The following is a 15,287-nucleotide window of genomic DNA, read 5'->3' on the forward strand; positions in this document are numbered from 1 at the left end:
AGTGGCTAGAGCTCCGATTAGACCCCTAGCCTGGGCATCTCCATATGCCTCAAGAGAGGCCCTAGAAAAGGCAAAAAGACAAAAATAATAATAATAGTAAAAATAAAAAAATAAAAGATATCAGTGAGTACTTAGTTGTCCTAGTTTTTTCAAAATTCTAAAGTGGAGATTTCTTTCTCCATTTTCCCTTTTTTTGGTAGGAACAGATTCATTTTAAAGAAGCTATTTAGATCTTAGGAGGCGGCTATTGATATCTTTGTTAATTTAAACCAGTAACAATTTGTTACTCAGTGCTAAGGTTGGTGCCAAGAGCTTTATGTGTCATATCTTAAGTTTTACAACAGTCTTATGAGCTAGGATTAGAATTAGCCCCAATTAACGGATGAGAAAAGGGAGGCACAACTTGCCCAAGGTCATACTGCTATTAAGTATCGGAGCCAGGTTTTGATCTCCAGAAACTATTCTTGTTACCAAGTCCAACTTTGTACCTCTCGACACATGACAGGTCAGTAAATCAAGAGATGAGTTGTTGGGAGAGGAAGAGTGGCTTTATTCTGAAAGCTGGCATATCCAGAAGATGAACTAGTTTCCCAAAGAACCATCTTACTGGAGTTATAATTCAGGCTTCTTTTATGCTGAAAGGGGAGGAGGTAAGCTTGGTTGTTGCAAACTTCTTGGTATCTGAATCCTTTTTCTTGCATCTGTCCAGGTAGGTGAGGTCACTACGTTCCTGTAAACCTCCAAGAAGAGAAATGTTATTCTCTGTTCTGCAACTGTCTCTATATGAAGGGAAAAGTGTGAAACCTTTAATGGTCAGAGCTTTGGGAGGGGCTAGCCTGTGCATTTCAGGCTATAGGCAGCATTCTTAACTTGCAGCTAAAGGAGTAGAATACAGAGGTTAAAGTAAAAGAAATAGAGTCAGATTTGTTCTTCCTTCTTACACTCTGAGCCATGCCATTTTATGGCTTCTTACCAAAATTGACAAAGTAGGAGTTCCCAATGTGGTGCAGTGGAAACAAATCTGACCAGGAACCATGAGGTTGCAGGTTTGATCCTTGGCCTCACTCAGTGGATTAGGGATCTGGCGTTCCGTGAGCTGTGGTGTAGGTCACAGATGTGGCTCAGATCCCACGTTGCTGTGGCTGTGGTGTAGGCTGGCAGCCAACAGCTCTGATTCTACCCCTAGCCTGGGAACCTCCATATGCTGCGGGTGGGGTCCTAAAAAAAGTTGACAAAGTAAATTGTATCAGAAAAATAACCGAGTCTTAAGCTAACACACTCTTTTCCTCTTTTTAGGCCTTACATGATAAAATCCCCCAATTGTCTGTTTCATGTGATACATTTTAGTAAATATATACAATTACCACTGCCTTAATCAAGATAGAGAACAGTTTGCACACTCCTGGAATTCTCTTGTCCCCTCTGCCCTTGGTGCCCTCCCTCCACTTCTGGCCCCTTCTGCTTTCTGTTATTAGGGTTCCAGGCACAGGATTTTATTCCCCCTGCCCAGCAGACCCCTGTAAAGTTGGCTTTGTGAGCATTATTACCACTCCCGTTTTAGAGGTAAAGAGTCTGAGTAAGGTTGCTAGATTTAGCAAATAAACAAACATACAGGATTCCCAGTTAAATGTGAATTTCAGCTAAACAACAAACACTTTTTTTTTTTTTTTTCCTTTTTAGGGCTGTACCTGCGGCCCATGGAAGTTCCCAGGCTAGGGGTCCAATTGGAGCTACAGCTGCCCGCCTATGCCTATGCCACAGCAGTGCAGGATCCGAGCCTCGACCTACACAACAGCTCATGGCAACGCCAGATCCTTAACCCACTGAGCAAGGCCAGAGATCAAACCCGCAACCTCATGGATCCCAGTTGGGTTCATTAACTGCTGAGCCACAAAAGGAACTCCCAACCAACACTTTTTAAGTATAATTATGTCCCATGCAATATTGGGACACTTAAAATACAGGTATCCTGTATTTTATCTGTCTTCTCAGATTGAAAGGTTGGGCCACTTAGTGAGTTTTTACTCTTTCTGTTCCATGGAAGATGTGAAACAGCTCAGAATTCTTAATCTGATTTACTACTAAGCACTATTTTTTAAAAAAGAAAACAGTATAAAGACCCCATCTGTGGAGTTCCCTTTGTGGCTCAGCGGTTAATGAACCTGACTAGAATCCATGAGGTTGTGGGTTCGATCCCTGGCCTCACTCAGTGGATTAAGGATTTGGCATTGCTGTGATCTGTAGTGTAGGCCGAAGAAGAGGCTCAAATCCCAAGTTGCTGTGGCTGTGGCATAGGCTGGCAGCTGTGGTTCCAATTTGACCTCCAGCCTGGGAACTTCCATATGCTGTGGATGTGGCCCTAAAAAGCAGGAAAAAAAGAAAAAAAAGAAAAAAAAGAAAAAGAAGTTCCTGTCTTGGCTCAGTGGTTAACAAGTCCAACTAGGAACCGTGAGGTTTCGGGTTCATTCCCTGGCCTTGCTCAGTGGATTAAGGATCGAGTTGCTGTGAGCTGTGGTGTAGGTTGCAGATGTGGTTCGGATCCAGCATGGCTGTGGCTGTGGCGTAGGCCAGTGGCTACAGCTCTGGTTGGACCCCTAGCCTGGGAACCTCCATATGCTGTGGGAGTGGCCCTAGAAAAGGCAAAAGACAAAAAAAAAAAAAAAAGACCCCATCTGTGCGAGTGTGTGTGTGTGTGTATAAGTTTATTTCCAGTTGATTTCCTAGGAAGTTGTGCATTGCAGTAGAACAGAAATACCATCTTATAGAACTAATTGATTTATTTACTTACTTAAATATTGACTTAGTACCTATTAGGTGTCATGCACTGTGTTAAATTAAGTGAAGATTCTGACTTGAGCACATACGATTTTTGGATTTAGGAACTGGATTTCTGTTTCATATATTGGAGAATGCCAGGGTTGAGGAAGAGAACCTGGCCCAGGTGAGGTGGCTCCTGCTCCTTCTCAGCCAAGCTCTGAAGAGAGACAGCTGTGTTTTCCAGAGGTCACTTGTGACCTGCACTCTCTAAAGTCATTGCTGCCCATCTCCCTGCAGTGTGAACCGCTTGATCTGACTTCTTTCTGTGCTTTTAGAAGAATAAAACCAGTTAGATTTATGCCCGTCCTGCACCACCTCCCTCAAATGGGCTTAAAGAAATTTGTGAAGGGAGTTCCCGTCATGGCGCAGCGGAAACAAATCCCACTAGGAACCATGAGGTTGCGGGTTCGATCCCTGGCCTTGCTCAGTGGGTTAAGGATCCCGTGTTGCCGTGAGCTGTGGTGTAGGTCTCAGATGTGGCTCGGATCCGGCATTGCTGTGGCTCTGCCATAGGCCAGCAGCTGTAGCTCTCTGATAAGACCCCTAGCCTGGGAATCTCCATATGCCGAGGGTGTGGCTCTAAAAAAAAAAAAGGAAAAAGAAAAAATATGGCAGGAGTTCTCTTGTGGCACAGTGGATTAAGATCTGGTGTTGTGGTCAAGGTGGATGTCGCGAGGCTGCCCTCATTGTCAAGGTGGGAGGATGACAGTATTTGTGGCAGTGGTGATCCTCTATCTCCCAGGACTGTCTTGATGAAGAAGCGGAAAAATATACAAGCTCCAGCTTAATGGTCAGTGGTATGACACATCACAGTCCAGATCGCTTTGAGCTTATGGGCTTTTTTTTCCTCCCCCTTTTTCTATTTTCTTTCTTCCTCTCCTTCCTTCCTTTCTTCCATCCTTTCTCTTTCTTTTCTTCTCTCTTCTTCCTTCTCCCTTCCTCCTTTTCTCTCTTGCTCTCATCTCAGGTCCCAGACCAGGAATTGAACCTGGGTGGCAGCAGGGAACCCACGAGACCGGCAGGGAATTCCCAGAGCCTGTGGCTCTTTATCTGGAAAATTGGAGATTTTCATTCCAAGGGGCCCTGGAGAGGGAGGACGAATGTATCAGTGTTCGAAACACAGACAGCAAAAAGCAGAGTGTTTGTGTCTGTAATTCTACTTGTCCCAGGTCGCTTCTGTGGAGCAGGTATTGGGGGCTGTGGGTGCATAGGGTGGGGAAGAAGGTGATGTTTTCAATTGGCCAGTAAAGATCTCTTCACTTTAAAAAGCAGAACTGTACAGTGGAGAAATTGGAGCAGGAGATTGTGCTGGGATTTAAAAATATGGTCTCTCAACATGGTCTTTCAAAACCATCAAAAACACCTCATAATAAACAGAAGAGGTGTGTTTTCCTTTTCATCTCTTGAGACACTTTTTTTGCAAGGAGTGCTGGGGCTAAACGCTAATACCAGATAATTCTCAGGGTGGTAGTGGTTTTTATAGGTAGACTCTACTCTTTGAGACAAGTAGACAAGGCTCTATTATATTTTAATAGAGTGGAAGAACTTGGGGAGCTGATGACTGACTTTTGACAGATTTAATTGCTCAGTTTTTGTGTGTTTATCTTCCCCTTTAGACCAGTGTTAGAAAAAGGAGGGGAAAGATGCCTTGAGAAGTCGGCTCAGGTTGTAAAACCTGCTGGGAGAGTTTTTGTTCAGGGATGGGTATTAGGCTGTAATCCTTGTTGACTTTTTCCCCAGTTCTTGGCCTTGGGGCTTCCCTGGCGGCTCCCCTGCAGATGGGTTACCCAGGCAGCCCTGCTGGCTCAAAGCTGCTGTGATTCAAACCAATTTACGAACATCTGCGGCATGTGGAGCACATGCCAAGGAAGACAATTGCCTTTTAGAGATCACGCAATCAGTTAATCAAGAAATAATTGCTTGCAAAGAAGAAAAATTCCTGCTTCTACTTAATGAAATTAGCAGGGATGGGGTGCCTAAATCCCTTTACGCTACTAGGTTTAGAGGAAAGATGGCAAACTAAATGGTACCCAGGGGCAGGTAATTGAAATGAGAGGCATGGATCAGGTGAGAGGCAGTGGGAGTGGAGGGAACAGCCTGAGAGAACGTGAACTTGGTGATCCCAGACCTTCTGATTTTTCAAAAGAAGCCAGGACATCAGTTTTTCTTTAAGTAAACTTTATTTTTGTGGACTAGTCTTAGGTTTATTTTTAAAAAACTTGCAAAAAGAGTACAGAGAGTTCCTATCCACCATGCACCCAGTTTCCCCTGATTTTTTTTTCTTTTCTTTTTAGGTCCACACGCACGGCATATGGAGGTTCCCAGGCTAGGGGTCAAATCAGAGCTACAGCTGCCGGCCTACACCACAGCCACAGCAACATCAGATCCAAGCCACTTCTGTGATCTACACCTCAGCTCATGGCAACACTGGATCCCCGACCCACTAAGCAAGGCCAGGGATCAAACCAGCATCCTCATGGATACTGGCTGGATTCACTTCTGCTGAGCCACAACAGGAACTAGTCCCCTGTTGTTTTTTGACTATGGTACTTTGGTTACAGTTACTGAACTAGTGCTGATACAACATTCTGAACTATAGTCCATAATTAATTCAGACTTCTTTAGTGTTTGCCTAATGTCCCTATTTCCATTCCAAGATCCCATCCAGATTACATTTAATTTAATTTAATTGCACCCAGTTTCCCCTGTTTTCTGTTTGTTTTTGTTTTTGCTTTTTAGGGCCACACCCACAGCATATGGAGGTTCCCAGGCTAGGGGTCAAATTGGAGCTGCAGCTGCCAGCCTACACCACAGCCACAGCAATGCAAGATCTGAGCTGCATCTGTGACCGACACCTCAGCTCACGGCAATGCCAGATCTGTCACCCACTGTGCAAAGCCAGGGATCAAACCTGCATCCTCATGGATACTAGTTGGGTTCATTACTGCTGAGTCACGATGGGAACTCCTTGTCTGATGTTTTTCACGTGACCAGACTGGGGTTATGTTTTGAGAGGAAGACCATAGGGGCCACGTGCCATTCTAATCACATCACATTTGGGGTAATTGCTCTTGGCCCGACTTTATGCTATTGATGTTGCCCTTAGCCCCCTGGCTCAGATAGTGTTTGTCAGGTTTCTCCTTATAAAGTTACTTTTCCCCCTCCTTTGCCATAATGTGCTCTTAGGAAGGAAATGGCTCTGCTCAACCCACACTTAAGGAGTAGGGACTTATGCTCCATTTCCTTGTGGGACAAGTATCCACATACATTATTTTAGATTCCTCACTACTGATTATTTGTCTATTTTCTCCAATTTATTTATTTATTCATTATTTATATTTGTGTGGACTCCTGCTTATGTACTTTATACTTTGGGTTGTACTTCAGTAAGACGTTATTGTTCACATTGTTTCAGCTTTGGCCTGGGGCAGCTCTTTCAGTTTACTTCTGCATTTCTTTTTTTTTTTTTTTTCTTTGTCTTTTCTAGGGCCGCTCCCATGGCACATGGAGGTTCCCGGGCTAGGGGTCTAATCAGAGCTGTAGCCACCAGCCGACACCAGAGCCATAGCAACACAGGAACTGAACTGCATCTGTGACCTACACCACAGCTCATGGCAATGCCAGATCCTTAACCCACTGAGCAAGGCTAGGGCTCGAACCCGCCACCTTATGGTTCCTAGTCGGATTCGTTAACTGCTGTGCCACGATGGAAACTCTTGCTTCTGCATTTCTTTGACATACCCCTCTTATTGTTTTCTTGGGAGGGGGGAGATGCTTATTTTCTGGTGCTACAAGATGCTGCAGACTTATGTATTTCCTGCGTCAGTCCTAGAGTCAGCCATTTCTCCATGGAGCCCTAGTTGCTGTTACTGGAGAATGATGTTAGAAACCAAGATCTGGGCACTGGGTGTGCTCCTTGCAGCAGCAGTGTTGTTGCTTCCAGGACCTCTCAGCTGATAGAGCAAGAAAATATATGTGTGTATGGACATGTCTATATATCCTTATATGTGGAACTGTCTTTATATTAAGTTAAACACGCATTCATACCACTATCTCCCACAGTAATCCATTATCACATGGCTCACTCTAGCCTATTCCCCTTACTTATCTGAAAACTAATTCCAGAGTTCCTGTTGTGGCTCAGTGGAAACGAATCTGAATAGTATCCATGAGGATGCAGGTTCGATCCCTGGTCTTGCTCAGTGGGTTAAGGATCCAGCATTGCCATGAGTTGTAGTGTAGGTTGCAGATGCAGCTCAGATCTGGCATTGCTGTGGCTGTGATGTAGGCTGGCAGCTGCAGCTCCAATTTGACCCCTACCCTGGGAACTTCTGTATGCCTGGATGCAGCCCTAAAAAGCAAGAAGAAAAAATAAACACAACAAATGTTATCCTCTGTTCTGTGGCTCTTAATGTAATAATATGATACTCTTAAAGGTCATAGCCTTAAGAATAGGCTATCCTGTATATTTCAAGCTATAGGCAGCATCCTTTTGCAAAAGGCACAGAGCCAGGATGACTAAGCACAAGTGACAGGACAAAGTTAAAGTTAAGTTAAAGGAAAAGGAATAGATCTACTATGGATTCAGATCTGTTCTTCCTATTATGGAATTGTTAACCTGTACTCTCATAGGAAATAACTTTATCAATTAGAGCACAGTGAGCAGTTTCTTTTGCCTTTAATATGACGGACTCCCCTCATTTGCAGAATTACTTAGGTCAGCATCTTTTCTCTCTCCCCCTTCATTACAGTTGTTTCGTATATTTGTAAGATATGTTAAATTGTTTTTTCACATTCTGCATTCCATCATGATTTTCCTTCATTTCCTGAATTTTTTTAAAAATATTTGCACACATGAAGGTTGTTGTAAAGTTTATCAGGTTTGACAAATGCGTAGCGTCATGTGTGCGCAATGAGAATATCACACAGAATAGTTTCACTGCCCTAAAAGATAGCATGTGCTTGACCAATTCAACAGCCCCTCTTCCAAGCTTGTGGGAACCATTGCTGTTTTTACTTTGTGATTTTGTTTTTTCCTGGAATATCATGTAATTGAAGTCATACAGTATGCAGCTTTTTCAGACTGGCTTTTTACTTATCACTATATATTTAAGTTTCCTCCATGTCATTCTGTGGCCTGACAGCTCAATTCTTCTTATTGCTAGGTAAGATTCCATTGTAGGGGTACACCACATTTTGTTTATCCATTCACGCATTGAAGGATGCGGGGAGCTGTGGAGATGCAGGGACTCGAGGAAGGGACCTTGCCTGACGGCAAAAAAACCTGAAGGCAGGTTCCTAACCAAGGAAGGGAGCTCACCTGAACGGTGCAAGCAGAAGGTGGGCTTCTGGTCAGGATGGAAGCCTGTCTGTACAGTGAAAAACCAAAGGCAGGCTGAAGCCTGCCTGTACGGTGAAAAACCGAGGACAGGCTGAGGCCTGCCTGCATGGTGCAATCCGAGGGCAGGCCTCAGGTTACACGGCTCTCATGTTGATGTTGATGGGAAAGAATTGGGGCTTTCCTGGGAAAACAATTTCCATGTTTGTACCGGAGAACAGGGATTGTTTCTCAGGTGACCTAGTCTTTCCTGTTGTTTTATTTGTTATTCAGTTTTCCTCAGTCTTTCCTGATTATTTGCTTATTATTCTTATTTCCCATTCTTATTTTCCTGTGGTGATTTGTGATTTAACAAAATCACAATTACAATAATAATATAATAAGAATTTCATTCTAAAGGAATTTCCCCTATTTAAATCCAACTTAATTAAAACATAGTGTTTATCTACTAACTAGTTATACAGTAAACTTTAGAGTTAGGATTTGAATGAAGTTTATAGAAGTTAGACACATATTATTCATGATCAAAAGAAACCTAGCTGTGAGTTTTGTCCTTGATTTTAGAAGCTTTTAGTGATAGCTGGCTAAGTTAATTTGTATTTTCTCACACTGTCTCTCTGCCAAGGACACTTTGAAAATAGACACTAGTCTGAAGGCAAGAATTGTTATGTGGCCTCTTCAGTTTGTAAAAATTGGCTGGCCATGGGGTGGTTTGTGCTGGGTCTTCTCTTTCCCACATGATATGTTGTGCCTGTTTGTCCTTGAATTGTACTCTCTAAATTTAGTTAAGCTGAAGATTTTAGAACATGACGTATTGCTGCTGTACCATGTGATCAAAAAACAAAATGTAAAAATTAACCAATGTACTTTTAACACTATGATGTAATCTGTGGTTAGAAACTGTCTATATAACAACCATCTATGCCAATAAAGTTTGAGCAGTTCAGCGCCCTGGGAGAAGGGACAAAGAGACTGTCTCCATCACACACGCCGACGCCGTCCATCTCCTTCGGGGCATGCACTCCCTGGCCGCTGGAGCTGGACCCCGGCAGAAGGACATCTTAGTTGCTTTTGGTTTTGGGTGGTTATGAATAAAACACCTATAAACAGCACTGAGATCCTGCTGTATAGCACAGGGAGCTATATCTAGTTCCTTGTGATAGAACATGATGGAGAATAATGTGAGAAAAAGAATATGTATGTACATATATATATATATGTATGACTGGGTCACTTTGCTGTAAAGTAAAAATTGACAGAACACTGTAAATCAACTATAATGGAAAAAATAAAAATCTTAAAAAAAAAACACCTGTAGGAGTTCCCGTCGTGGTGAAGCAGAAACGAATCCGACTAGGAACCATAAGGTTTAGGGTTTGATCCCTGGCCTTGTTCCATGGGTTAAGGATCTGGCGTTGCTGTGAGCTGTGGTGTAGGTCACAGACATGGCTCAGATCCCATGTTGCTGTGGCTGGCAGCTGTAGCTCCAATTGGACCCCTAGCCTGGGAACCTCCATATGCCACGGGGGCAGCGCTAGAAAAGACACAAACAAACAAAAAAAAACTTGTAAACATTTGTAGGCCAGTTTTTGTGAACAGTGTTTTCAAATCAGTTGGATAAATAACCAGGACTGTGATTGCTGGATTATGTGGTAAAACTATGTTTAGCTTTGTAAGGAATTGCCAAACTGTTTTCCAAAATGGCTATACCATTTTGTATTCCCTCTGGGAAATAACTAATTTTTTTTTTTTAATCGTTGCACCTGCACTTGATGGAAGTTCCCCAGGCTAGGGGTTGAATTGGAGCTGCAGCTGTTGGCCTATTCCACAGCAGCACTGGATCTGAGCTGCATCTTCGACCTATGCCACAACTGGCAGGCACACCAGATTCTTAACCCACTGAGTGAGGCCAGGGATCAAACCTGCATCCTAACGACATTATGTTGGGTTCTTATCCCACTGAGCCTCAGTGGGAACTCCACTTTGAAAATTTTAAATTGCAAAAATAAATGTTGGCATCAAATTCACATTCTCTACAAATCAAACAAACAAACAAACTAGCAGACCAAACAAAACACATCAGGGAGCTGTATTTCACCTACAAGCAGGCAGTTAACCTTTCTAGGTATTGGGTCAACACTGTCCAGTAGAACTTTATGTGCTTATGGACATGCTCTGTATTTTCTTTGTCCAATTCAGTAGCAACCTGCCACATTTCCTGTGGCCACTGAGTATTTGAAATAGGGCTGGGATGACTGAGGAACTGAATTTAAGATTTTATTTTCTTTTTATTATTTATTTATTTATTTTTGGCTGCACCCGCAGCCTGCAGAAATTCCCAGGCCAGGAATTGAACCTGAGCCTCAGCTGTAACCAGAGCCACAGCAGGGACAATGCCAGATCCTTTAACCAGCTAAGCCACAGGGGAACTCTCTAAGATTTTACTTCGTTTTATTTTATTTGTTTGTCTTTTGTCCTTTTTTATGGCTGTCCCCATGGCATATGGAGGTTCCCGGGCTAGAGGTCTAATTGGAGCTGTGGCCGCTGGCCTACGCCACAGCCACAGCAATGCCAGATCCAAGCCATGTCTGTGACCTACACCACAGCTCACAGCAATGCTGGATTCTTAATCCACTGATGGAGGCCAGGGATCGAACCTGCAGCCCCATAGTTCCTAGTTGGATTCGTTTCTGCTGCCATGATAGGAACTCCTACTTCATTTTAATAAAAGTGTAAATTTAAGGAGTTACAGTTGGTTGATGGACATCTTATCAGATGGCACAGTCCTATAACCGAGCAGGACCCTATGGGGCCTTCCAGGGATAAGCCCTTCCCCAGTATCCTCTGCTTTAGCTCTTCTTTGAATCGTATCTGATGCACATTTCCCGAGTTGTCTTATAGATGCTAAAACCATCACCAAATGGGAGAAATTAACTACTTGATAATCATAAACATGTAGCCCTCAGGCCTACTGGTACCTAAATGTTAACCCCTGTGATGCCACCCTCTTACCTTCCCATCAGCCAATCAGATAATTGTGCAAGAGCTGGTCACTTACCCCGAGACCCCCCTCCTTCACCTGGCTTTTAAATGGCTTTACCATTTTGGTTTTGGAAAGCTTGGGCTTTTGGAGGAGGGGGGGAGCTCGAGCCATCTGTCTCTTTTCATGGCCTGCAGTAAACCTTTCCCTGCTCCAAACGTCAACGTTTTGGTTTGTTTGGTCTCACTTTGCATGGGACACATGATGTTGTGCTAACAACCATCAAGATTTTGGGTTGTATTTGAGTGAGATGCAATGCCATGAAGGATTTTGAGCAGCAGGGGAATGATCTGACTGACTTTTTTCTTTTTTTTTTTTGTCTTTTTGCCATTTCTTGGGCTGCTCCCACAGCATATGGAGGGTCCTAGGCTAGGGTCTAATCAGAGCTGTAGCCTCCGGCCTACACCAGAGCCACAGCAACATGGGATCTGAGCTGCATCTGCAACCTACACCATAGCTCATGGCAACGCCGGATCCTTAACCCACTGAGCAAGGCCAGGGATTGAACCCGCAACCTCATGGTTCCTAGTCGGATTCATTACCCACTGAGCCATGACGGGAACTCCTGATCTGACTTACATGTTTAAGGCATCCCTTTAGATTCTGTATTAGGAATAGGCAGAAGGGTATCAAGGGCAGAAGCAGAGAGATCTGCTGGAGGGAGGGCTAGTGCAATACCCTGGAAGAGATGACGGCGATATGGACCAGGCAATGGGGGTGGAGAGAAGGGGCCAGATTCTGGATGTCTGTTGAAGTTAGAGACTATGCAAGGTAAATATTTGGCAAACACACACTGTATTTTTTGACAAAGGCCATGGAATGAAAGTCCTTAGCTGTTTGCAGTCTCATTCCTCTTAGATCTGCTTTTGTTTTTCGAAGCCACTGAGCCTTCCTGCGCCAGAGAGAGATACCATATTGAAATCTCACTGGGTTTCTTCCTGGTTTCCTTTCTTCTATTTTTAAGAGAATGATGCTGTACCTTATCTTCAGGCTGTCACTGTAAGTGTAGGGCTGGAATGAAGAAAGATATACTTTTGGTTATCGTCACTGAAAAATTATTTTTGGTGCATCCACTATTAGCTTACCTAAAAAAATTTCCACCATTGTCTTAGGTCCTATGTGGATGGGGAGGAAGGCAGGACCTGGCTGGGTTTCTATTAGGATCATATGTCAGCCTTATAGGAGTTCTAGAAACCTGCACTGTCCACCAGAAATGTAATGTGAGCAAATATGTAATTCAGAATTTTCTTTTAAAGTTTTAACATAAAAAGCATAAAATGTAAGCATAAACAGATCCAGGTGGGAGTTCCCGTCGTGGCTCAGTGATTAACAAATCCGACTAGGAACCATGAGGTGGCAGGTTCGATCCCTGGCCTTGCTCAGTGGGTTGGGGATCCGGCGTTGCCGTGAGCTGTGGTGTAGGTTGCAGGCGCGGCTCAGATCCCGCGTTGCTGTGGCTCTGGCGTAGGCTGGCAGCTACAGCTCCGATTCGACCCCTAGCCTGGGAACTTCCATATGCCACGGAAGCGGCCCAAGAAATAGCAAAAAGACAAAAAAAAAAAAAAAGAACGAGGTGGAATTAATTTTAATAATACATTTCCTCCAACATCAAAATATTATCATTTTGAGATATATAAAACATTATTAGTGAGATGTTTTGCATTCTCTTCCCTTTGTACTAAATCTTTGCAGTCTGGAGTGTATTTTACACTTAACAGCACATCTTAGTTTGACAAGCCGCATAGCCAGTGGCTGCCGAATTAGACAGCACAGCTGTAAACACTGGCTGTTCGGATTGCATGGGGGGAAGGAGGGGGAATTAAATCCCTAACTGTCATCATTGATCTCGCAGATACTATTGGGCAATGAATTAAAGGAATATTGTATGATTTGACGGGTGGGCAGTTTGTAGAAATGAATGAAAAATTAAAATACACCCCAAAGTTACCCAACTCAGGATGGAGTCATCAGTCTGGCATCTGTCTAATAGTGTTCTAGAAACCTGTACTGAAATAAATTTCTCCTTAAGAAAATCGTGGTATCTCATTTCCCCCTTTTGGCTGCCAGGAAAGGTTAATTTTTAAATAAAGCACTTGAGTGAGACTTGCCCTGAGCCAGCCTTGAATTGGCTGTATGTTTTCTGGATCTTTCAGCTGAAGTGGGTATTTGGATCTGATTTTTAAATTAAGTGCTTGCCTTAACTGTGTGTTTTCTGGATATTTCAGCTGAGGCGGGTATTTGGAAATTGCCTGCCATCCTTTCCACCAAAGTACTATCTCGCAATGACCACATCTATGGCTGATGAGAGAAGGGACCAGTTGGAACAATATTTACAAAATGGTATGTATTTGGATTTTTTGGTTTTTTTAATTAATTAATTTATTTTTTATCTTTTTGCCTTTTCTAGGGCTGCTCCCGCGACATATGGAGATTCCCAGGCTAGGGGTCCAATTGGAGCTGTAGCCGCTGGCCTACACCAGAGACACAGCAACTTGGGATCCGAGTCGTGTCTGCGACCTACACCACAGCTCATGGCAACACCAGATCCTTAACCCACTGAGCAAGGCCAGGGATCGAACCCTCAACCTCATGGTTCCTAGTCGGATTCATTAACCACTGAGCCACGATGGAAACTCCTGCATTTGGATTTTTTAAAAGCAGATTTATTCAGATAGGAAAGTCGTTTATTTATTTATTTATTTATTTATTTATTCACCGGTTTGTGGTATATTTACAGGATTGTGCAATGATCACTGTTATCTAATCTGAGAACATTTTTTATGACCCCTAAAAAGAAAGTTTATACTTATTATTAGTCACTCCCTAGTTTTGTCCTCCACCAGCCTCTGTCTTTATACACTGATTTCTGTCTTTATAAATTTGTCTTCTCTGGGAGTTCCCATTGTAACTCAACAGGTTAAGAACTTGACATAGCATCTGTGAGGATGCAGCTTCGATCCCTGGCCTCACTCAGTGGATTAAAGGATCCTATGTTGCCACAAGTTGTGGCATAGGTCACAGATGTGGCTAGGATCTTTCATTGCTGTGGCTGTGGTGTAGGCCAGCAGCTGCAGTTCCAATTCAACCCCTAGCGTGGGAACTTCCATATGACACAGGTATAGCCATAAAGAGAAAAAAAAAAATTGCCTTCTCTGGACATTTCATGTAATTAGAATCATACAACATATGGTCTTTGTATTTGATTTTAAAATGCTTTGTTTCGATTCACTCATGGGAGCTCTGTGTCAGCTTTGATTGTAGAAATCAAAGAAATAGCATTTGGATTAAGACTGAACAAAGCCATGAAATGAACTGTTTCTGTGAAAGCTCTCAGGAGCTATCAGAGATATTTACTGGCAATTCCATGTTCGCCCTGGGAGCCATGCTAAGGCACCGGGGATGCTTGGAGGTCTGCCCTGGCCCCATGAGACTTGCAAAACAAAGGTCCCGACCTGTTGCTGGGCTCCTAAAAAGCGCTGTGTCCAGAAGGACTGCTCTTAGGAGATACATGTAGACGTATTTTCTTTTTGTTTTTAAAGAGGGAGGGAGAGAGAAATAGCAACATTGGCATTCAGCTATGGAAAGGTTTGGAAAGAAGGAAATGGTATAGACACCAAGTGTTTTAAAAATATAACCTGTCCAAAGAGTGTACAATGAAAGGTACTTTCCCTTCCACCTCAGGTTCCTACGCGTCTTGGAGAAAATGCTATGACACGTGGCTTGTGTATTTCTCAGAAACCATCCTGTGTATTCTAATGGGTGTGTCCATCTCTGTTTGTAAAACACACATGGAAATACACTCTCTGTACTTTTCTGTATCTGATTTTTTTTTTTTGCATTCTGAAAGAATTTGACTTAGAGCAAATTTGCAAAAATACTGCAAAAGCTTCTTCTGTATCCTCTTCACCCAGATCTCCCAAATGTTAACCTTTTACATTTGCTTTCTCATGATCTCTCACTTTCCCGTGTTTGTGATATGAATGTGTGCATATGTATCCTACATATAATTTTTTTTCTTTTGGTCTTTGTTAGGGCCATACCTGTTGCATATGGAAGTTGAATCGGAGCTACATCTGCAGGCCTACACCACAG

At 43.1% G+C, this 15,287-nt stretch overlaps 1 protein-coding gene across 4 annotated transcripts in view; it reads left to right on the forward strand.

The window, feature by feature from the left end:
* SNX31 (sorting nexin 31) overlaps window positions 1-15,287 on the forward strand; it is an 86,957-nt gene that overhangs the window by 3,296 nt on the left and 68,374 nt on the right. For 3 of the 4 annotated variants that reach the window (XM_047783517.1, XM_047783514.1, XM_047783515.1), the window contains exon 3: window positions 13,421-13,535. In XM_047783517.1, the coding sequence (XP_047639473.1) occupies window positions 13,478-13,535 (58 nt within the window). In that variant the 5' untranslated portion in view covers window positions 13,421-13,477. Of the gene's footprint in view, window positions 1-13,420; window positions 13,536-15,287 lie in introns of those variants that run through there. The other variant, XM_047783516.1, reaches the window with a different exon arrangement.

The sequence above is a fragment of the Phacochoerus africanus genome, chromosome 6 (assembly GCF_016906955.1).
Source record: "Phacochoerus africanus isolate WHEZ1 chromosome 6, ROS_Pafr_v1, whole genome shotgun sequence".
Classification (NCBI taxonomy): Eukaryota; Metazoa; Chordata; class Mammalia; order Artiodactyla; family Suidae; genus Phacochoerus; species Phacochoerus africanus.